The sequence below is a fragment of the Crotalus tigris genome, unplaced genomic scaffold (assembly GCF_016545835.1).
Source record: "Crotalus tigris isolate CLP2741 ecotype Arizona unplaced genomic scaffold, ASM1654583v1 scf7180000018371.15429387391:27106975, whole genome shotgun sequence".
In the NCBI taxonomy this organism is placed as follows: Eukaryota; Metazoa; Chordata; class Lepidosauria; order Squamata; family Viperidae; genus Crotalus; species Crotalus tigris.
The window spans coordinates 19990482-20015667 of NW_024096970.1; the positions used below are offsets into that span (position 1 = coordinate 19990482).

General features: G+C 36.6%; 1 protein-coding gene across 7 annotated transcripts in view; it reads right to left on the minus strand.

Annotated features, from left to right (window-relative positions):
• ESRRB (estrogen related receptor beta) overlaps positions 1 to 25186 on the minus strand; it is a 102846-nt gene that overhangs the window by 13468 nt on the left and 64192 nt on the right. For 4 of the 7 annotated variants that reach the window (XM_039351654.1, XM_039351657.1, XM_039351655.1 and 1 more), the window contains 3 exons: positions 18770 to 18886; positions 6657 to 6767; positions 4479 to 4640 (listed from right to left, as the gene is read on the minus strand). In XM_039351654.1, the coding sequence (XP_039207588.1) occupies positions 4479 to 4640; positions 6657 to 6767; positions 18770 to 18886 (390 nt within the window). The other 3 variants (XM_039351659.1, XM_039351658.1, XM_039351660.1) reach the window with 3 other exon arrangements.

Here is a 25186-nt window from a genome sequence, read left to right on the forward strand (position 1 = left end):
TTGCCCATAAACAAAAGACTTTCAAATTTCCAATCCATGTTTATATCTTTCCAAATCCATTTGGAAATGCAATCATTTTATGCTTTAAATCAGCTCATAGATTCAATCTGAATTTTTTTTAAAAAAATGGCAGATTAGAAACTAAAGAACTTTAGTCTTAGTGCAATACTTAGATGGAGAACTGTCACAAAATTCAGGTTTGTAGATTGGATTGTGAAGTTAAAACAAGAAAAAAATGGTAATGTGTAACGGCCAATCACTTCCATGCCAATGCTAAGAAAATGCATGGATGTAGTCACCAAAAATCAAGTTTGATTTGAGGACTTTACTTTTTCAAAGATTAGCATTCTAAGAACATTTTTTATTATAAAGAAAGATTTAGTTGACTCATTTATTATGTTTTAAAAAGAATATCATTGTAGGTGAATCATTAAAGTTCAGAACATATAAAAGAAAAGATAATGGGAAAGATTTCATGCATGGATAATCAAATTTATGAAGATTACAGCAAATTGGTGTCATTTAAAAATGATAGAAACATTTGATCTATTAATAAGTCTTAGACAAGTTACCTAAGATAGGGCTTTCATATTCAGTGACAGAATGCCACCAATAAGATGGAAGATAGGAGCAAACAGTAGATATCTGTGTATACTGTGGTTGGTTTTTAAAAATCATAAAGGCATCTTATGCAACTATTTGAAATGAAAGACCAGAATCAGACACAAGACTGTTGCTCTGGAAGCCAGGAAAATCAGTTTTTCCCAAGCTGCGGTTCAGAATCTTCAAAGACACACCAGGTTGGACCATTTCCTTTCTTAACCCTTTTCACACGAAACTGCTTGTAAATTGCTTTTTGGATATTAAGAATCTACAGAAGGACAACTTTTATTATACTGGTGTCCTTTAATCATCAGTTAAAAAGTTTCATATAGCTTTAAGAACTTAAATAATAACTTTGTTATTTGGAAATAAACCTCTGGAATGTTACTTTAAAGGAATAACATTAACACTTTTAAAAGTAAAAAAGATTTGTAAATCTTATTTGACAAAGGTTAAAATGTTTAATTTTTTTCTAGCAGCTTTTAATGTTTTTTTGGGGGGGGGACCAGAGCTTTTTCTCTTGGAAGGACCCCCAGACGAATGTCAAAACTTTTTAATTAGTATTTAAGTTCATGAAGTCATAACCTTACATTCTTTTTCAGCATTTGAAAGCCAGAATTTTCAAAGAGAGAAAATGCATAATTTGCAGCAAGTAGAGTTCATAATCTGTTAATTTATTATAATTTGTCATCCTGGAGTGCCATTAGCAGCTGTAATAAAGAGAGATGTAATTATAGCATCTGAGATCACTATAGACACAGCTGCTGTCATTCCACTAGCTGTATTTCATCCTGTGTGTGGCTTTCATCTTCTTAGCCAGGGTAACAGCAAAATAGGCACTTTGGGAGAGCCCCTCTCATCACAACTTCTCAACAGACATTTCTTCCTGCAGAGACCTATCATGGAAGTGGAAGCAACATTCTGGTCATTAATACCAAGGATAGTTGCAAAGCTGGAAGGGATGGAATGCAATTCAGTGGTGAGAAAAGTAAAGCAAGAAGAACCAAATGCACAGATATAGAATAGGTTGTACCTGGTGGTCAACAGCAGTAATTGTGAGAGCAGTCCTAGTCAACAATCACTTTAGTATGAGCCAGCAGTGTGCTGCAGCTGCCAAAAAAGCTAATGTAGTCCCAGGCTGCGTCAACAGAAGGATAATATCAAGATCATGAGAAGTGATAGCACTGCTTTGTACTCCACTAGTGTGATCACATTTGGAATTCTAGTTTTGGTTGCTATACAAAAAGGTGTTGAGATTCTAGAAAGAGTGCATAGAACAGCAATAAAGATGATTAGGGGACTGGAGGCTGAACCATATGATAAATGATTGTGGGAACTGAGAATGTCTAGTCTAACGAAGAGAAAGACTAGGGCTGAATTGATAAGAAGTCTTCCAATATTTGATGGGCTATCACAGAGAGGAGAGAGTCAATCTATTCTCCAAAGCACCTGATAGCAGGACAAGATGTAATGAATGGAAGCTTAACAAAGAGAGATCCAGCCTAGAATTAAGGAGAAATTTTCTATTGGTGAGAATAATAAATCAGTAGAACGGTTTGCCTTTAATAACTGTGGGTGCTCCATCACTGGAGGTTTTTAAGAAGAGGCTGGACAGTCATTTGTTTGAGTACAGGATCTCTGGCTTGAGCATGGAGTTGGACTAGAAGACCTCCAAGGTCTCTTCCACCTCTGTTATTCTGTAACTCTGAATAATATTTGATAAATACCATAAACACATATTTACATTTTTCTCTCATTATTTGCTATGACAGGGAGTTTGCCTTAGAATAAGGAACTTCTAGAAACAGGTTTTGGAATTAAGACAGATTTAAAACATGGGCATTGTATATACACACAGAGGTCTCAGTGTTCTGACAAACAAAAGGGAAGCTTCACTATGACAAGTTTAAAAAAAATCTCAATACACGGGTGCAATTATATACTATTACATGTAGCTGAGTCCTCCCTTTCTACTAAATATTAATGATGGATATATATAATTCTTTATTAACAGAGAATGCAAATAATTGAACTGAAAAATCAGGTGTCAAACTGCTGGCCTGCAGGCCGGACACATCATCCGGAAGCCGTGCCGGCAATGGCAAAACCGGCAATGGTAAAACCGTTGCCGGCAATGGCAAAACCGTCTCGATATGTTGCGCGACGTCATGTGACGTCGCGGGTTTTACATGTCTGGGTTAGACTGCTAAATTTTGTTAACAAAAATACAATTTAAATACTTTTTGTATAAAGTACTTTACTGCATAATCTCATGTTAGAAATATCACAACACAAATATGGATGCCTACAGCAAACTGCAATGACATCAAAATGATGACATACATGCAGTGAACTCATGAGAAAAAAGTCACTATTATGCACTTGAGTTTTGACACCTGACATAGTATATCGCTCACAGTTTTGAATCATGTTGTTGTGATGCTTGTTTCATCACTTCCATCCTCCTGGCCCCACCTTTCCCCATTTTGCTAGCTCCTCCAGATACTATGGGGGGGGGAGTTATGATGCATTGAGTTAGTAGATGTTTGTTTAAAGACTTGGATCAGATCTACTACTAGACAAATGTACCTATAGCCTCTCATGACCATCCACGTTCCCCAATTTGGTTTCACAAAATTCATTAAAACACGGAACCATGACATCATCTTCATTGTTTCGCCAATAACATAAAACTAACAAGTGAATTATATGTTCAGAATTTTTATCCCCAAATGCAAAATGAAATCCGGAGATAATTCAGTTAGTCAAGGAATAAATTGTTTAAGTAATATGCCAATTTTCAAATAATGGACTGTATTTTACAAAATGCCACATTTTGCTTTAATAAATAATAAAGGATACAGTCAACTGTGGACCAGTGAAAGGCAACAGCAATCCACATTGTATCCAGAAAAACAATGAATATATTATCTGGGAAATATTTCATATATTTTAGATAGATACATACAATATACAGTATATGTCCCAGCAGTTTAAAAAAAAAATGTGGTATTGCTGCAACTAAAACTCCACCTGAGCAACAGAGTGTCTGTTTAACTACAAAATGATGTCAGAAATTCTCAGACAGGAAGAACCGTATCAAAATGAAATAATTGGTGTTAGTTTTACAGAAGCCATAGTCTGCTTTGGCCCATGATTATCCTCTCTATTAATTCTCTTCAGCCCTTGGGTCTTCAGGCTGAGTTGCCTTAATCGGTAGCCTAACTTGGTTTGTGCTGAATCAGGTCCTGGCAGATTGTGCAACTAGTGAGCGGTATAATCCCTAACAGAACAGGCTTCCTTCAAGAGGAGAACTACCAGGATTAAGATTTGCTGAGAAGCAGTATCTAAAGGCTGACCTCTTTCTCCAAATCTCTATCTACTTGAGTTTTTCAGGTCAAAGCTAAATATACAGTGTAATTGCCAGGAGCTATGGATACATTAATTTATACAAATAAATCAATAATTGTGCTGGAAATCATACTACAAGCAAAAAGAATATTGAAGCTACAAACTGTCCTCCTGTAACCTTTGTCTGCTCAAGAATGCAGATTTCCCCCTGTATCTTCTGTGTGCCTTAACTCAAGAAACAGAAACAACGTAATAACAACGAATAAGATGTATTTGCACAGTTTCATTTCCACTTCCTGTTCATCCTGGTGGCATTAGAAAATGGAACTCATATATTTTCTTTATTAGTCCAAAATGGATGTTTCCCCTTCCACATATTGAAAGCAATAACAGAAAGAAACATTTTGCTGTTCATGACATGCTAAAGAAGAGTGGATTGCTCCTGTGCCACTCAGCAGTTTACAGTTCCCTTAGAAGAATAATTTTGTTCCCACTTTGTATCCATCTTAGCTTTCCCTTCTTACCTGGGATATGTTTTGCCCAGCCAATGATCACAACAAGTTCTCTGTCTGCCAAATCACAGAGCGTTGTCAGCGCTTTGATGTCACTTTCCGGCATGGTAGGGTCAGGCATAGCATAAATCTTCTCTGGCTCTGCCACCAGCAAGTGGGAGACTATTTTAGTTACTGCAAATCCCAAACCAGAAATTAGAATATGCTTATATGGTGAACTCCTGCAACTAAAAAATAAAAATCTATACAAAAGAGAAAGCAAGGCTACTTTTGTTCCTCTGTTTTGGATATGCTATTTGAAATGTATTAGAAATATACTACTTTTCATCTTGATCCAGCAGCTCACTGGGCAATCCTTCGCCTGATATTGGACCCTTTTAAAATAAAATTATCAGGCTGAACCTGTAAAATTAAGCATGCAAACTATGTATCCTACCACCAAGTTATGACTCTTTCCTGATCCTCACTTATCTTTGCTTGTGTTAATTTATTTACTTATAAAATGTATCAGCCGCCCATCTTACTACAGGGTAACTCTTGATATATTTAAGGTAATTATTGATATATTTAAGATTCTTATATAAAAAAATCAAGTTCCATTTCTGAAAATGGTGAATATTTTAACTAATCAGTGTTAAAATGAATTTTGTTAGGGTATCTATATAGGGTACATATATTTTCTATAAAGGAAATGTAACTCTCCTGAAATAAAGTGAGGATGCAAAAAGAAAAAAGTAACAATAACCCTTAACTCAGTGCCTGGGAGAAAATACAAATTAATTATGATTCATTTCTCACTTCTCTTTTTTATTTTTCTGATCATTTCTATGAGCAATTTTTATGTAAAGTGCATTAGATTCTGTTAGCACATGCACAGATAACATAATTCTTCTGATCTTGTTGAATCTATTAATTACAGACACTGCAGAGCCAACACAGATTGTATAGTTCACCCAGTTCTATAACACTCCTATGAACACTCCTATAACAAAGGGGGGCTTATCTTTTTCAGAGTTTTTTCTGCACATATATAGTTTCAAAACAACCAAGAAATTATTAAGAGGATGCATTAAATTAGGGATGGGCAACATTTGGTGATCAGGAATAGTGTTAAGTTGGAATTGAAATGGGAGATAACTGGGAGGTAAGGGGCAATAGTGGTTGGGATCGCCTTACATATATGGACTGAAATTTTAAGAATGGGCAGAGTCTGGGGTCAAAGTTTTTTAAATGTTGACTTTAATTATATTAAGCTTTAAATCTATCACAATTTCTTGGGTTTATAGCTTAAAATAGTTGCACACTGATTTTCAGCAATCACAAGTAGAAGAGGCTCTGGATCGAAAAAAGAAAGTTTTGGAGTCATGTATGGTTTCAGGGAGATAATTTGCCAAATCCTGGTCTAGTTATTGTAGGAAAAGAGCTCTGTTAATCTATGGTATAGATAATTAATTCACAAATAATAAAATAAATATATTGATGATGAAGAAGGATTATAAATAAAGTGTATGACTCATGTAGGTGAAAGCATGAACTAAATATCCATTTGGTGTCAGCATTAGAACTATTTTTGTAGTTTGCCAAATGCTTCTAGAATTAAATATCATTACCACCCCAATGTCCTATCTTGAAATACTTGAAAAATTAACTGACTGAGGGAAAGAGTATCAGCAATGGACAAACTGGTAAATTAGCAAGTTTAAAAAAACCTTGAAAAAAGAATTGGTGATGGTAGGCATCATATATGTGTGGAGGTTGATGACTAAAGGACTACATGAGCCGGGAAATAACAGACTCTTCCTTATATTTATACCAATATTTTCCATTTCTCATAAGTATGATCAGGCAAACATAATACTTTTACTAGCAGAATGGCCTCCATTATTGAATCAATCTTGCCCTCCCAGTCTCATAAATTTATTCTGCGATTCCATGAAAAACAGAATTGAGACACCCAAAAGGATAAGCTGGAAGAAAATGTCAGTTGTGTCAATGGAAATGCTTTCGATATAACATTCAATTTAGCTTTAGACTTGTACATTATAGCCTCAGATGACCTTATTTAAGCCATGCTATTTAATTGCTGTATAATTAAAATTATTGAGAATTTGTTTCTCTCAATAAAAAATTAAGGAGATCAATGCAAATTGAAGGTTTAATCCATAAAGAGACTGTGAGTCTGGCACCTACATGGTTTTTTGGCTGGAGGGGAAATCTGTAAGCTCAGATAAGTACTACTTTCAGAGTCCAGTCTTCTTTTGTACTTCTGGCGGCCTCCACGCACTCGATCCAAACGCACTCCTGCAAGCAAAAGAAGGAGATCTTAAGGATCTTACATGAGATTTTGAAAGGGGGGGAGGGACATTTCTTTACCATCAGTAGCAATTATAAATGGAGCGAGATCGATACTCCAAAGAAAGGGGGGGGAACAAGCATTCCTAGTTTAACTGTCGAATATACATAAAATGGCTCCTAAGGTTAACTGTTTAGATAAAAGCATAAAATAGGTGTATACATCTGCACTTTTTTGACAGTTAATTGGAAATGGAAAACAGTTTCTTCCAAGCTGTTCAGGAATATAGGACTCAGTATATAAAACAGAGGCAAAGCTCAGTTGTTATTCCTGCAGTGACTCAGGAATCAAACAACTTCCTCAGCAAATTAGCTTGCAAATACTTTCTAAAACCAAGATCTATGAGGGAAAAAATTGTGAGAGAAGATTTCATCTTCCTTTTGTACAAAAATGCCCAATGTGTCATACTATCTTTGGTAATATTATTGGGATAATCTAAAAAACAAATGTATTTTTCCCATTCAGTAATACTGTTTTATTTCCATAATTTCTGTATATATTTCAGCTAATCTAAATATAGTTTTCAAAGTCTTAAAATTGCATTATTAATTAACTCTAAAATTGGGAAATTGTTTTTAGATTTCTTTCACTGAATATTAATGAATATATATTATTTCTTCACTCCCTCTTCCAAATCAGAGATAAAAAACATATCATACGGCTTAAACATTATCCCTTCCTGTCTTTCTAAATCAATAGAGTTGTTTTTCTTTTGTATCAGTTGTTCACTATTATCCATGGAAACCTGCCCCAACCATTAGGCACCATGAAGCAACCATCTCAAAAAGCAGATATAGGAGAGCAGACAATGGCATTGATTTGAAAACAGAGATGGTTGTGGATGGTGCCATCTTGGCTTTTGCCTCAAGGAAAAAAAATATTTAGGGCAGTCTGAAGAGGACACTGAGAGTTATTGACCCAATCCCCAGAATATCAGTCTGATTCTTGGGTAATCTATAGTTTGTAAAAAGGAAAAGCAATTAACCTTCATAAATATTACTGAAAAATTGCAACCTTGAAATCACTATGAATTCTTCTTGCCAAAATCACTCTATTTTTTAGCTGAATCTGTAAGTGCTTCCTACTTTACTTCACTGAAAATTGGCATTCTTTTTAATCTGTTTCTTAAACAAAATCATGCTGAACTTTCATTCAGACTCATAGACAAAACATTGTTCAATAATCTGAAAACTTTACCATTTTATTTTAGGAATTTATATATGAGTTAAAATGCTACAGCTTTGGTTATTAAGGACACAATCAGTTGTCAAAGTACACAATCAAGCAGGGCTTACAGGTCAATCTTTTCACATGTATAATGAGACATAAGAGCTACACTGAGTTTCATGGGACTTCCAGATCATAGTGAAACACTGAAGACTTAGACGTGAAATTGTTTTTTTTAAGTGGTGTCCAGTTGAGGACAGTTATTTTGACACCTTTAAATACCATTAGAAAAAGTATGACTACTTTTTTATAAAAACAGACATAAACATTAGCCTACAATAATAGTTGACAGAACTGTTGAGAGAATAGTTTATAGTAACAATAGCTTAACTTTATTCCAGGCATGTCCAACCCATGGTCTACAAGCCACTTGCAGTTAGTAACGCAGTGTGAAGAATGAAACTTTGACAGCTATGTGCCTCTTCATTTCAACTTGCCATTAGAGTAAGGGGGGGAGGTGTTGCTTTAGAGTGGGTTAGATGGAGAAACAAAACCCCTACAATTCTGCTGAAGACCGTGAGAGCCTGAAACCTTTCCAAAGATACCACAGCAGGTGTGGAGAGGAAGAAGAGGGTTCCCATAACAAAGTGAAATTGTTTACATGGACTACTTGAGAGGCTGGGGGTTTGGCTGGAAAAATTATTATTTAATTCTATGAACCTCGGAGTTAGTTTTGCTTCAACATTACCATGCAGTGTATTCAATAAACAGTAAGATTTTCAGAAACGGAATGAATCTGGAGTTTTATTTGGCTTCTCGAGCTGGATACACAACCCCATAAGATTGTAAACTTTTAAAGAAAGTTTGTTGTTTATCAACTATATTATATACTTTATATGTGGCCCAAGACAATTCCTCTTCACTCAATGCAGCCCAGGCAAGCCAAAAGGTTGGACATCCATGCTTTTTACTGTATTTCTGAATTTAAATCTGGATGCATCGAAGGTCCAAATCAGGACATTAATATTTTTTTTTGTTTGTGTATGCAACTCTGAGGGACTGACATAAAATTAAAACTTCATAACTTCTCCAAAACTCCACAAAATCTAAAAGCAAAACATGAAACAGCATAAACTGATAACTAGATAGGATTACTAACATCCTGATCCAGTGAATTCAATGATCCAGTGGATTAAAACCAAGTTTTAAAATCTTATTTAAGACCAATAGGGCCATCTAAATCTTGGGGAGTGAAATAAAAAATGACTATGTTATTCCAAATGGCAGATGCTTTATCTGTAAAGGCATGCCTTCGGAGTCCATTAGATAGGGGTCTCCAACCCCCAGTCCATGGACCGCCACCGGTCCATGGCATGCCAGAAACCGGTCTGTGCAAACAAGCGAAGCCCCATCCGCAGGATGCAGGCAGCGCATAAAACTACGCCCTCCCTGTTACACAAAAAACCTCTCTCCACGGAACTGATCCCTGGTTCCGTAAAGGTTGGGGACCTCTGCATTCGATGATATTAGATTTAGATTAATAAAGAAACCCAATATATGCCTTCTCGGTTAGATGTCATGATTCAGGCAGATGTAATCAAACATAAGCAGTCCCTGTTCTCATAGGTGCTGTGAAGAATTTTCTAGATAATGGCCAGCATTTTGCATTACACCTGGAAACCCATAAGAAGCCAATGCAGCTCAATGTTACATGGATATTTCATGGTACAACCAAAGCTACCTATTCTGCATTCTGGACCAAGCACAGATTCTAGATGAATTCTGAAAATACTAAGACATCTGTAATGCTCATGGTACTTTCTGAAAAAAAAATCTTTTATTAATTTATTATTATCATTTTAATAGCATCCAATTTCAAACTGGATTTCTGTCAAGATCAGCTAAAATAACGTATATAAAGGGAAGCAATAATATATATCATATCATATCCACAATAATAATAATCTGCAACTCCCCAACCCGATGGATATGGAGTTTGTCATTCTGTCTTGTATATGTGCTTATATTTGTAGTGGAGAGTACCATAAGGGTATGCAAACTATATTTGCTAATGTGTATACCAATACATAGGAAGGAAAAATTGTGGCCATGTTCTAATTGCCACGCACTTTCTTTTGGAAGGTGCATGCTAATATCTAATGTGGAACTTTTCAGGTTAAGTTCTGGTATTTGAAAAAAAATAAGCAGATAGCATGAAAATAGAAAACAACATAAATGTAATAATCCACACAAATTATCAGCATGTTCAATGGGTCTGGCCCGGAATTGTTCAATGTATGTAACAGGGAACCTTTGCACAAGACTATAGTCAAGTGTTATAGTAACTTGACCATATCTTTCTTAGAGCATGGATTGATTAAATTGAACTACCCAAACTGCAGTTATATATATAAAACATTTCGCCTTCAGTACTTGGCTGGGAATATGGCTGCACATGTTGCAGAGGAATTAGGCATTCTCAATCAGATTAGAGAGGCACAAAAGAACTTAAGTGTATTAGAAGAGATAAGAGAGAGAAGTACAAGAAGATTTAACCTCCACATCTCTTTTCCTTGCTGTGCATATGTCTTTTCATTCAAGGACTTTACCTCATTAATTTCCAACAAGACATTGTTCTCCTCCTGTTCCTGCATCCTGTTTGACACTCCTTGAGACAAACACTTTAATAAGGTCACTGTTGTTTCATCCCAACACAGACATCATCACAGACAGTGTTAAAGAGACAGGATGTAGGCTAGCCAATTTATAAACATTTCATTCAGCCTTGCAAATGCCATTCAGAGAAATTCAGAGAAGTGTTCGGGCAACAGAGAAATGAGCTCCTATTTATTCACTGAACCGACAGACTGAAACAGATACATCCATGCCCTAACAAGTTTGCAATCTCACTCAAAATTATGGAAACGCAACTCAGCATGCGAGGAGCTACATTCTTCATGATCATGATCGTTATCATGATTATGAACACGATGATCATCCTCATTCTCAGCATCATCCGTCTTGAAAACAAATGAGAGAAGCATGTATATTAGGAAATTATACAAACTTGTTGGATAGCATAGAAATCATCTAAAATTATTAGGGTAACAGGTAGCAGGCACCGGGTCGAAAGATAAGCAGTTAGTCCATCCTTCCATAAGACCACTCTCAATTATTAGTTCACATGGGCAAATTCAATTCTGGCAAAGCACTGCCTGATATATTCTGGTCCTGCACCGAAAGTAGTGGAAGTATTGAAAGCAAAAGCTAGCACTTTGGACAGGCCCTTCAAGACTATTGGTAGCTAGTGCATTGACTTCAAAATTAGTTTAATGGGACTCTCCTGCAAGCAATCTTTCTCCTATTGTGTCAATGGTAAACCAACTGCCTAAAGGCAGCCACATTATCCTCTACCTGAGGACAGAATAGATTTGTCTCTGCCTCTTTCTAATTTCCACTAGCACAGTGGTTCTCAACCTTTCTAATGCCGTGACCCCATAATACAGTTCCCCATGTTGTGGTGACCCCCAATCACTTATACATCACCGGGTGCCAGGGGCGTGGCCAAAGAAAAGGGGAAAAAATGGCGGACAGCCTTGTTTGGCGACCCCCATGAAATGGTCGTTCGACCCCAAATGGGGTCCCGACCCACAGGTTGAGAACCACTGCACTAGCACTTGAGAGAGGAAGGCTTTTTTTTTTTTTTGCAAACTCTTAAATTCATACAGTCTGAATACAACCTATCAAACTTTAATTTCAATCTGTTTGTTCTCCATCACTCCATCTCAATTTCACTTTATGCATCTGGTTCTTCGAATGTCAATCTACTGTATGCTGGAATTGTAGACTTTTCCCCACCACTCCATGGCCTGACTTACACTGGATAAGAAATTCAAGAGAGACGCAAACACTAAAATGCTTGGATTTAGCAGGGATGGACAATTTACCTGATAAGAAAAATGGGATTTGTCAGATTATTGCTGAAAAATGGTTATGATTTATAGATTCTGGAAATGTATATAGAATGATTTTTTGAAATTATATAATTTGAACAACCTACCTTTTTTTAAAAAGTCTCAATCCATAGAAATTAGAAATGGAGCAGTAGATAGAAGACAGAATTGAACAGTTTGCAGAAACGGGAATAGAAACAGGATGGATATACTAAGCACAAATTGCCAACAAGAAGATGCCAAGTGAAAATGAGATCATAGTAAGTTTCTGCTTTTAATGCTAACTGCCGAGATTCAAAGTCTAATATTAACTAAAATTTTGTAACAATAGATTCAAGTCATAGTCACTATCTGAGAAAAACTGGGAACTGTTAGCAAAAGGTTCTGTAGTGTAAGCTATCTTTCTACAATAAACCTGATCTAGTTTGTTGCTTCACTAGAGAGAAAAACAAGAGGAGAACAAATTCTCCAGCTGCCTTTTGAAGCAGCTACCAACCATGATTTAGTACTTTTGCATTGGGAGAGGGAGGCTATCTAACACAAAGCTGTTTTAAACAGTCCCAATTAGTTTTCTTGCCTAATTAAAAGAAAACAAAATTCATTCTCAATTGTAATTTATCTGAATCATTAAATCTCCATGCATTTAAATGACTTAGCATATGAAGATAACAAAACACTTTCTTTTCCTCCGGGAAACATAATACTGTGAATGTGTATATGTGTGTATGTGTAAGTGTGTATGCATGCATGCATGCATATATTGGTACATGAAGTGATATGAAATAGAAAGCTTAACCAAAAGTTTTCAGGAGAGATTTTTCAAAGGGAAAATTCTGAAAATTATCTTTTTTTAGCCCTCTGCCAAAACAGGACATTTTGTTGAATATCTTCAAGATGAGCATGCATTTATCTCCAATTTCTTCTACAATTGTCCAAAAACAATGCTAGACCAAAGACATTGAGAAGATGCAAAATGGCAGCTGCCTGCCAATTCAGCTCTGTGAAGGCTGTCACTTCGGACATAAATTCTGGGAGGAGAAAAGAACAAGAAGGAAAGAATGGCTATCCCTCACAAGTAAAAATGGGAGGATAGAGAATTTACTTCCAATTATATCACTTCTGAAGACAATGGAAATAAGGGAACAGCATTTAATTCAGATGTAACTCATCATTTTTATGTAAAACCCGTTATAGAAAAGTACTGTATCTTCTGAGGCAAAAAAAGCCTGCACTGCAGGCTAGAATGAGTCTTCCATGAAAACCCACTCTTTACTAAACACAATATAAACTGTTTGCCTGGTTACTCTTCTTTTAGGATGTCACTGTCTTCATGCTAACTTTACTAAAAATAAAATCAAATTAATTTGATTTTATAGAAGGAAACATTATTTATAAAAGGTATGATGAAAAACGAAAGACCAATTCTGGTGAGGGACTGAAATACAAAAGCAAGCAACCGGGCACTTCTCTGGGCACATCTGAGATTGTAAGAACTGTTCTTACTATAATGTCAAAAAATGGCCTCCAGCAAACCTGCCACAATCCTACAGCCAAATTTTGGGAGGCCTGGTCTCCTAGGGTTACTTAGTACCCACATAAGAACTGCTCATCAGATGAAAGCTGGGTTGTATTTCCAATAATTAAAAATGAGCACTGGATCAGTGGAAGGGAGTTTCTCATCAAATGAAACTTGTATAATGATCAGCTTCATAGGCTACACTTGTTCCTATTTATCAAGGTCAACCTCTTTCATGGTCCTTGCATCTCATAAATCACCGCCCCTATCTCTATGAAATGCTAATTGTTGTTATTTTTCAGGGTACAATCCCCTTATTCTTGGAAATCTCTAAACTTTAAATGCTGCCCTTGGGCAGGTGGTGGTGAATGCATCTTATTTTGTATACAAATGGACTATCTATATGAATACTGAAGCATGAAGCAGTACAAAGTCAGTGAACTCATATCCTGCAGTTTGACTGTTTTTCAAAGCTCTTGGTAAATGTAGAGAAAAAAAAATTATTTACCCAAAAGATCAAATAATTTCTCACCTTTTAAATTAGTAGCAAGGGAGCCTTTAAAAAAAAATCATATAATTTCCCAGCCTGCTTGCTGATATTTTCAGAAATTCTTCTCCTTCCTATGCTTTCACTTTCTGCTTTGTTTTATTTTAGTTTAGTTTCTGAATAAAGTGCCATGGAGTGGAATCCAGCAATAAAAAAATTCTGCCTGCAATATGCCATTACCTCATGCCTCAAATAAGACTGACAATTTTCTAACTATCCTGTTGGTGCCACTTATGTTACAGAGGTCCTTCAAAAACATCTGCGCCCATATAAATCCTCTCCTGTAAAAGGAGCTGTTCTGAGGATCCATTCAAGTGGCAATTCAGTGTGGCCGAGCCAGGTGACATCTGCCCAAGAAGTTTGAGATCAGATGTTCCCTCACTGATCTGAAAACAGCAATTTTTGGAGAGAGGTATTTCCCCCCTTTTTTCTTAACAGATGTAAAACAATTACACCATTTTTTTTCTTTCCAAAATATTGGCTAAAAACCCAGTTTGTTACAAGTGAAAATAGCCAGATGTGGAGAGACAGAACAAGCAGTATAGTTACATTCCCACTTCACCCCACCCCCAATACTAAAATACAATTAAAATGTCCAAGAAATATCCTATACAATGGAAAACAAACTTCAGACCTAATATTAGGTGTCACGTTGAATTTCCAGGACAGCATTTTTCTCTATTGCGCTCTTACAATAAAAGAGGTATCTTAACCTATGATTCCTAGAGAAATCTTCATCCTAAACCTATGCATTTCTGCCCTAGTATGTGCATATGTATATGTTGACAAGGTTTCCTACATGTTAACTTATAATTTAACCTCAGATAGTTGGGATCAGCTATTTTATACTACCGTAAAAGTTGTTCTTAAAATAGCTAAGTTCTTTACCCTATAGACCCTAAAAAAAAAACCTTCCTTAAAATGTGTGCTGTTCACAGAGAAAACTATACATCATTTGCTTCATTCATCTAACTGTGTAGAAAAATGGTATTTCTGGCACAGGATTGAAGCAGAATGCTCTATAAATACAAAGCCATTAAACCTGAGGCAGCAGCAACCTGATCAGGGCTGCCTTTTAATTTCCTGACATGAGCTGGCCACTAACCCAATTACCCAGAATTCCCGGAGGAGTCTTCATCCTTCCCAGGAAGCACAAAGAGAAAGCACAAACATACTGCCTGGATATCAGCAGAGCTTTCACTGAAATCAAATATCGTTCAGAAAACACATGGCAATCGAAGGGAGGGGGAGGAAACTCAGCAGGGACATTTGACAGACAGACAGTATTCTAGAATGGCAGTGTGCCACTGAAAGGGACTTAAGAGGAAAATAAGGGGGGGTGTAGTAATTGTTACCAAACGAACATTTATTTTTTTAACCAAGTGTCTTGATTACAAGCAGTGGCTATAGCAGAAGTAACTTTGGATTTCTGGTGGTTGCAGTACCCTATTCAGCAACATAACATCTGTCTTGGTTTCTCTGGCCTTGATCTTCCCTCTGCCTTTGAAACTGCATGACAAAGCAGAGATTTAGCAGCTGAAGCATTTTTCTGCAATGGAAATGCTATCAATGGGAAAGCATTCCTTGATAAAATTTGGCCTGTAAGTTAGTGTTGAAGGCAACAGGACGATATATGGAATAGTGCAAGGTCTTTGCAAAAAGAACAGCTTTAAAGTCAAGGCTCAGCTCAAACCATTTTTAGCTGAATTTTTGTTCAGAATGCAGCCAACTACTGGGTATTTATTTCCAATTCTGGAGCACCAGTCAGCAAAATCAGAGCTCTGGTTTTCATTCAGTTATTAGAGAGCAAATAGGATCTCAACGTAACTTTTTCCACATACAGAGATGTGCCTTGTAATATCCTTTAGATCTCCCTTGTCTTTATGGATGGCAGGATGAAGGAGATTGTACTGCAACATATTTAGAAAGCACAAAATTGGGAAACATTTCTATAGATCAAAATGGTGAAAATCCTCAATGCTCAAACTCATATTGCACTCATAATCTGTGTTCTGTTAACAGAAATATCTTTGGCAGCAAATTACTGGCTACAGCAATTGACCGCTATTCATGAGACAGAACTATCAAGAGTATATTAATTAGATTGATTGTGTTGTATCCTATGCAATAGGATTTACTGAATTTTAGCATGCTATTGAACTTGAGCATCTTTGAATCAAATGGCAAAATATGAGCATTACAAATATAGACGGACATTTTGGAAAATTAAGGACATGCTTCTTTAGTAAGAATTGCAAGTCAAAGAGTTCGCCTTAAGACTAAGCGATCCACCAAAGAGCACTAGGAGATGGATTGGAGAGGGAAACGTTCTTTAAGACTTCCTGGCATAATAATTCCTTCTTCTCTACTTCCGCTTCATTTTCATTAAATTTCCCATAGGGCCTTGCAAATAGGTTATATCCAGCCTTTTTCAAAGAAAGGCTTTCCCAGATTATAGGATTTGGCTGCATTGTTCAGTATAAGCTGCCAAGAGACCATTGCATTCCCAGTGCCTGCTAACTGTTCAAAACTATTTAAGGTATTCAAAGTTTTCTAGCAACTCTCTCTCTCACCGAGGAAATATTCAGAGTAGCATTTTTCTTCATCAGTACTTTAGAAGTTCAGGATCACAAAAGAATCGCCTCAGCATAATATAGAAATATGAACTGAAAAAAAGAAATATGCATACATGACATTTGATCTCAGTTATCCATTAGTGTGTCTCCTGGTTTTATTAAAATAATAGCAGAATTTGTAAATATCTAGTGTCTTCCAATGTTTTCCCTATTTCAAGCATGCTTCAAGGTCAAATTCTCCTGGCCAAAATCTGGAACCATTTTTTTTCCCCCTCCAGGGTGATTTCTCAGAGCAAAACTGTATGTTCAGCAAAAAATACTTTATGCCACTTTGGACCATCTCTACAGATTTAAAGCCCCTGAAGGAATATTAACTTTTTTGTGTGTGAGAAGGATGATTAATTGTAGATTACAAAACCAACATACTGAATACATGTGCTCTGGACTTATATCTCAGAATTTAAATAGGTAGTTTTCCACTTAAAATTTTAGATATCTCAGTGAGTCTCTACTCTGCAGTGTAAAAATGGAAGCAATTGAGATGGTTCTATGCTCATACATCCTTTTAGTTATAGTGCATTGATTAGGGCTCTCTTAAAGAAAACAGCCACGATATCTGAGAAACCTATTGATTGTTCACTCTGTCCCTTCCTGCCTCTGTCTCTTATTCACTTTCTGCATTGCTCTCCAAGCTCCAGTATCTACATCACAAGGGTAGCCTTTCATAGTCTTGAAGTGTCCCTTTGGAACCTTACTTTTTCCATTTTACCTGAAATATCAGCTTTGGTTGACCCTATTTGCCAATGACAAACCTTATCTCCTTTTTTTTCCCCTCTTTCGGGATGTCAAAAATTATTCCTCAGTAAGCCAACAATAATAAATAGATGATACATGGGTGGGACTGGAGGGCTATGGTGAGAGTTGCATGTGTTATCAAGTATGAAAAATGTTGATTTCCATTGAAGGTCAACTGTCCGGATCTATTTTTAAAAAATAAATAATAACACCTAAGAATACCAATAGCTCCACCTTCCAAATTTTCCTGCAGTTTTTTACTGTCTGTCTTATGTGGGGAGATTGAAATAACCAACACCATCAAATTATATTTCAAGTACTGTATTTCTGAATCGTAGAGGAACAGTTTTGTGAGAAGAGACAAATCTCCAGCTTTTAAAATACAAAAATGGTCTAGTTTCATTCTGATCTTTTTCCCCTTTGTGTCTAGGTACCCATTTACGTCAAATAAGGATGAAGACAGATATAGATAGCACAGCAGAATCTAACTTCCCCTTCCCACATTTTTAAAAAGGGATATCCTAATTATGTTTTTCATCTTAGTATTCTTCAGGGCAGTCCTAGATGCAATCTGAAACTTTCACCATATCTAGCACAGCCTAATTTGAATGCTGCTACCTCTTCACTCATTGCATCTTGAAAGTAACAATACAGAGACTCAATCACTCTAACATCATCCATCTTTTAACCTGTTTTCCTCTTCACACCTGCTGCTGCAGATGAAGAAGCCCTGAGGACTCAATAGCTTGCATGCTGTATTCTATGGAGGATTTAATAAAGGAATTGCCCTAATAATAAATGGGCAAGTGAAGGCTGTTTCACAAATGAGATCTTTGCCTGCTCATCAGAGAAACAGAATCTGTAGAAAAAAAGTTTTTTTTCCCTCCATCTTCGTACAGCAAAACCAAGAAAATGATTTCTCTGTGGTGGGCTTCTATATAGTATTTATTTATTTATTTTACTCATGGTAGTTTACAAAAATGTAACTTAAATAACCAAAATATAAATGCAAACAGCATGTCAGATTAAAAGAAGTGACAATATATGATGATGGTAAGCCAGAACACCATCAACACATATCTGCTGATGGCCTATATACACACACTCTCCTGGCCAAATATCATTTAATGTTGGGGTGAGTAAAAAGAAAATCAAGATGATGGCTATGACTGAAATCTTGCAAACCACAATACTACTTCAATAGTGCTGCTCAATCTTGACTTTTTAAAAATCTCCCTAACTACGGTATTCCATTATCTAAAGACCTATAGGATCCTCCACATTCTGAGGCAAGAGAAGGTGAAATCAGATTAATGGAATTGTTCATTTTTCAGTCATTCTTCTATTTTGTTTTGCTTTTATATTCAGACAGAAAGCACACTGCAGCCCACCTTACCTTCTTTCAGCATCCCCACTTTGAGGCATTTCATAAAGCGACAGGCCTGACAGGACTTGCGCCTCCGTTTTGTGATTTCACATTCATTGGTAGCTGGACAACTATATTCAATGTTCCCTGTAAATAAGAAAAACAAACGTGAGGACAGATGTAAGCATGCCCTGAAAACAAATAGAAACTAGAACACTGATCAAAATCTTTCTGCTGGATTCAGAGGAATTAGAAGACTAGGAGCACCAATCTACCTATGCTCCTTGGACCGATTCACTTTTTTGCCCTTTAAATATCTTAATGACAACATTGTCTTCTTTTTCTTCATTGTCCTATATTGGTCCCTATATTGTCAAAATATAAGGGTATAAATAAAACATTGCACTTATTTATTTATTTATTTATTTAGGGATGGAACAATCCCAAATGGTGGGTGTGAATCCTGGTCATTTCCCAGAGGGCCTCCATTACCCCCCCCCCAGCTGCTTTATGATACATTAATATAAGGAAGGGTAACCAGCCCAAGGACAGCTTTGTAACAGAATAGGAGTTTCCACTTGAATCTCCTCCTCACTCTCCAGTGGGAAATTGGCTGTATCACACTGATTCATAGTAAAAATGTTTGAAGATACCTAATTTCAATAAATAGTTCCATCTTTAAGACAGATGAAATAGTGGAACTATCAGGGCAATATTTTAGCTTCATTCTTCAGAATGACTTGGAAAGCACATGTGAAGTGATGCAATGCATGTTTCTATCCAAAGAGCACCCTTCTGCCCAAACATAATTAAGTCTAAAGCTGAACTATATATCTGGAGGCAAATATTTCTTTCCTTCTCTTGGACACATTCATACAAACACAATTACGTAAAGGCAGTTTTAAATTTATCTTGGCTCTGATTAACTCTGGCAATCAAGACTATTTCACAGTAGTTTGCAAAAGCCCTTTGCATGGAATGAGGTTTGATGAGATTGATGGAGAAAGAAATGCCAGAGTTCTTGGGCAATCAAGAATTAATTTATCTTGCTTTCTTCCCAAAATAAAAACATTGTCTGCACAGGCTAAAACTCAGCAAGGAAACAGCTGGGAAAACTAAAAGTATTTCCCTTTTCATCATCTTAGTTTGTGGTCTTAGTGGCTTTTGAACAAAGCGTCCACCAGTAAACAGTCATTCCAAAGGAAACATCAAACAAATCAGCATAATTAAATCAGATAAAAGATAAAAGAGATTTTAATGGGCTGCTCTAAAAACCATCTTTGCAGTCTAAAACCAAACTTGTGAATTTTCCTGCCATTGTTGTAAGATCCCTCTGATGGATCTGCCTTAACAATTTGATAAAGAACACATCAAAAGGGAGGGATTCTGGGGTTATGAATGAAATGAAAAAGTATCTCCTGAATTGATCCATCAGAGCCGATTCTGAGAGTCAGACAATTTTCAGACCTCCAGGCTGCTACTCTGTGAAATCTCCAGCAATGAAGCCCAACCAATCCCATTTCCTTCCCTTTGACTTCCTTTGCACTGCCAGATTTTCTCATGAGGACCTTTTATTCTTCTTGGCATAAAATATATGGTCTCACACCTGAATTCAAAAACAGTACAGTTATCAGAACAAGTACTGTGGCTGAATGAACTCATGACAAAATATTATTTATTGCATTCCCTTCAATATTAGTAACTGCAACCTCCATTTCCTCCATTTGGTGTAGAAAAAAAATTCTCCACTCTACTTAGAGAGTGATTCTAGGAAGATGGAAACTATGTGTATAAAAGGAGGATAAACCTACTGGATACCATTCCAGGCTATAATATAACATTGGAAAAAGTGACTTAGATGTAAGTATTCAACCCTTACTTCATGCAAGAATCCAAATTAAAGCACGCATGACAAGGGATGGTCTAGATTCTTACTGGACACATTCAATGAAAGTGATTCCACCACCTCTCTCTAATGACATCTAATTACATATTAAACTGCTCCTAATGTTCAGAAGTATTTATTATTCAATTAGAATTAGTCTTGCAGTAACTTAAGATCATTATTTTCCAGTCAGTACTCTGGGATGATAGAGAATAACACTTGATATTTAAAGAGTGCTTTGATAACCTCTCCCAGTCTTGTCTTTTAAAGGCTACACATTCCTAATCTCTTCAGTCTCAAATTGTATTTCTTGTTTTTGAAACCATATTACACTGTTAGTTCATATTCCATTTATAATTAGCTACTGTTCTGATACTATTTTCTCAAATACAATTATATTTATTGCTGAGGAAATAAAATGCAGAAACCCTGTTTCACCTCCTGAACTGGAACAGATTGTTGCAAGTGGAATGCTATTCTTTCTTATCCATCACTCGCTTCTTTAAATTAATTTAAAGCTTTGCTTTGCTTTTGAAATACTTTGTTACTTTACTTTCAGCTACTTTACTTTCTTCACATTTCTTCATTGCAGGCACTTTTCTCTCAACTCAGCAAACCTAACCTAATGAGAGAATGTCTGTCTTAGGTCCTGGGTGGGTTAGCACTTCTCCATTTGAGATTGGTGAAGTCTTGGAGTTCTCCCAGAGTTTCAACTACTGAGCATAATTTGCAGTTATGGCTAGGAAGGCCTTCATGCAAGTTCATCTTGTGTGCTAGCTGAACTTGTTCCTGTACTGGGAAAGCCTCCAGTCACTTATGTCCTAATCACCCCACAGAACTGACCTTGAAGACCATCCAGAAACTTCAGTTGGTCCAGAATGCAGTAGCACAAGCAGGAATGGGCATACCCCTGCTCTATGAGCTGAATTAGCTGCCAATTAGCTTCCAGGTACAATTCAGAGTGTTGGTTACCACTTAAAAAGCCCTTCATGGTATAAGGCCAGGCTATCTCTCTCTGATATCTTTCTGCCTGTTCAATTAGACAAAGTTGGCATGTTTCATTGATCAAATAATATCATCTGATGTGTCCCAGGAAGCAGGTTTTCTCTGATTTTGGACCTTCTTGTTGCTGTTCCTACCCTTTGAATCGTAAGTTCTTACCATCATTTCTGCTTTTCCATGGTTCTGTATTATATTTATTGATGACACCCAGAATTATCATGGAGTTGTGTGATCTCGAAGGAAGGAAGGAAGGAAGGAAGGAAGGAAGGAAGGAAGGAAAGAAGGAAAGAAGGAAGGAAAGAAGGAAAGAAAGAAGGAAGGAAAGAAGGAAGGATTGGTTGGGGGGAAAGTATTTTAAATGACAGTGTGCAGAAGGTATGAAGGAGATTGTTGAAGTTTGTCAACAAAAGGGCTTTCCTGGGTGCGCCTTCCTACATTACTGCCATTTTAATTCCACAGTTTCTAGAGCATTATGGGACATTTTACACATGGCTCCTAGCCACCTGACATATGCCATATAATAGACTTAAAATGAATAAAGTAGTGGAAACTGAACAGTTTATAGTTGTTTCTAGCTCACATGGATTAGATTAGACTTCTCTTATCCAGCAAATACAAATAGTGATGACATGTAAATAAGCAAACATAGTTTTCCCTATTAAGATTGCTTTGATCAAGGGGAAAAAAAATCTGTTTGAAAACAAGGATCAGTCATCGGTAACATGAGGTCATTCAAAAATCAGAGATCACTCTAGACCTTCTCCCAAAATCAAACTACAGGCGACCTTGGCGGGGTGGAGAGGATGCTCAGAAAACTCACTGAGACCATGTGTTTGATCTTAGATCTGATGCTATACTGCAGTGTTTCCCAAACTTGACAATTTTAAGGCATGTGGACTTCAACTCCCAGAATACCACAGCCAGCGTTGCTGGCTGTGGAATTCTGGGAGTTGAAGTCCTCATGCCTTAAAATTGTCAAGTTTGGGAAACACTGCTATACTGGGACAATGAGCAGTTGACTCCATAAAGATCGTCTCTGCAATCAAAACTGCTCCCATCAGTCTTCCTTTCCAAAACAGGCATCGGAGAAAGGGGAATTAAACAAGTTAAGAGATACAAATACCTCTCTGATACATTAGCAAATAGTAATTTTCATGCGTTCAAAGAAATAGCTTAAGAGGCTCATAGGAAATGGAAGCCTCAAGTGGTACAAAATGGTCTGAGAAATATTTTATTTTTGTATTTATTTATAACAAATTTAGCCTACTTTTCATTAAAATTAGTACCAAAGAAGATGCAATAAAACAAGCCAATAAAACTATATAAAATGCCATTAAAACAATTCAAAGACATAATAAGACAACTGCAGCATCACACTAAATGATGCATCAGCATAAATTAATCCTTATGGTGAAATAATTAAATCTAGAAATGGCACGGTCTCTGCCCAGAGGTCTGCTGCCTAGAATGAGAGAAATATGTGTTTGTTGGAAGAGATTTCTAAGGCAGGGAAGAGAACTGGAAGATTATGTTGCAAAGGAAGAATCATGAACGTTGTGCAAATGCTTTGATGTAGGTCTGGTCAAATAGAGAGGTGCAACTTCTAAAATGCTTTCTTTTTACAAATATGAAAGTTAGCATATTGCAGGGTATGTAATTCTGACTCTTTCAGCAGTGAAGCATTAAATACAAAACTGAACTCTTGCTAGAGAGAAGAACTGCGATAGACACGATGAAGCCTCACAGATGGTGATACGGGCGTTAATATGAAAGAAGGGGAGGAAATGGGTCATTTGGATTGTCCCAAAACACTTTCACTTTCAAGTCAGGAGTCAGAATGATCAAACAAGAGTCCTCCACTGCAGCAGAGACCTCTGTGGTAAGGAGCGGCCTACCATTTAACATTTCTGTCTTTTTAAAGGACAGACTCAAATGGATTGAAACGTGCAGCAATGGAAAGAAATATGATTTGATTAATTGACATAAGAAGTTAGGACCCACTTAGGATCATCACCAGGAGCAGCTGTTTGCTCCATTGCCGAGCTGTATCTGACAGTCTTGCTGCTACTATAGATTTACATTCAGAATACAGAGATTGGTCTATATGCATCTGTTTCCATTCAGTCTACAATCTGGCACTACACAGTAATTTCAATCACCAGGGCAGTATTAAATATCCCTAAAAGCTGGAAACTGAAATGCAGGCTTGATCTCCAGTTAAGACATGAACTGCAGTGGCAAGGCAATCAGTCCATTCAGCTGCAAGGTTATTTTTTCAAGTTTGCAGCTGGATGGACAGATTGCCTTGCCACTGCATTTCAATTTTGAATCTTTGCCTTTTTATATGCACAAAGAAGATAGATTTTTTTAAAAAAACATGTAAATTTGCCTTTTCCATATTCTTGCATTTTATTTTTCAGTTCATTTCTTCTTCTTTTTTTTTTTTACAAATCTCAGAATGCAGTTCCTGCAAAGTATATTTAATGTGCAAGCAAATTCATACAGGAAAAGCTATGTCCAGTGATGTCATTATACAACTAGACATTGTTAGGTTATTACAGGTCAATTTTAAATCTTTGCCTTTTTATATGCACAAAGAAGGTAGATTTTTTTTTAAAAAAAACATAAATTTGCCTTTTCCATATTCTTGCATTTTATTTTTCAGTTCATTTCTTTTCTTTTTTACAAATCTCAGAATGCAGTTCCTGCAAATTATATTTAATGTGCAAGCAATTTCCTACAGGAAAAACTATGTCCAGTCATTATACAACTGGATATTGTTAGGTTATTACAGGGGTTAGAAATCTATAGTTAAATTACAATTACAATTCCCAGCCCATATTGCCACTGTCCATGGTTCCTGGAGCTGCTGGAAGTTGATGTTCAGCCATTCTACTGTTCCAAAACTACTTCTCTACCAGTAAACTAGTGGAATGTCCCTTCTCTACACTCTGCCTAATCTCAAATCTGCTCCACGGTGTGTGTATGTGTGAGTGAGTGTGTGTTGTTTGTGTGTGTAAGAGAGAGACAGGGAGGGGGGAGGGAGGAGGGGGGAGGGGGGAGGGAGGGAGGGAGAGAGTTGCATGCATACACACACTCCAGATCTCACCAGCCAGTAAGTTGGAGCTTTTTTGTTTAAATATTGCTTTAAGTAATATTAATTAACCAGATTATCTACAATACACCTCATTCAAAAAGAAGAATCTAGACAAACACTCAAAATATTAGTGCACATTAGGCAACCTTGTGTGTATTTATAAAGACAAGATGCTGCAAGGTGGGCAAGGACATTTTATTATGAATGAAAGTGGATCAACCTGTTTGTTAGGCTCCCCATAAGCACAGTTTCAAGAAAAAATGCACTTTTACCACTGCTATGTCAATTTATAAATTTTAAGTCTGCACAAAATTTATATCCATTTTTGTACATCCCCAATTCCCCCAATACATGCATTGTTGCAAGCAAATGTTCTGCATATATGCTTACTAGTGTCTAATTCCATCATGTATGCATTTTATGATTGGGAAACTACAATGCAATAATTGTGAGCCAAAGGAAA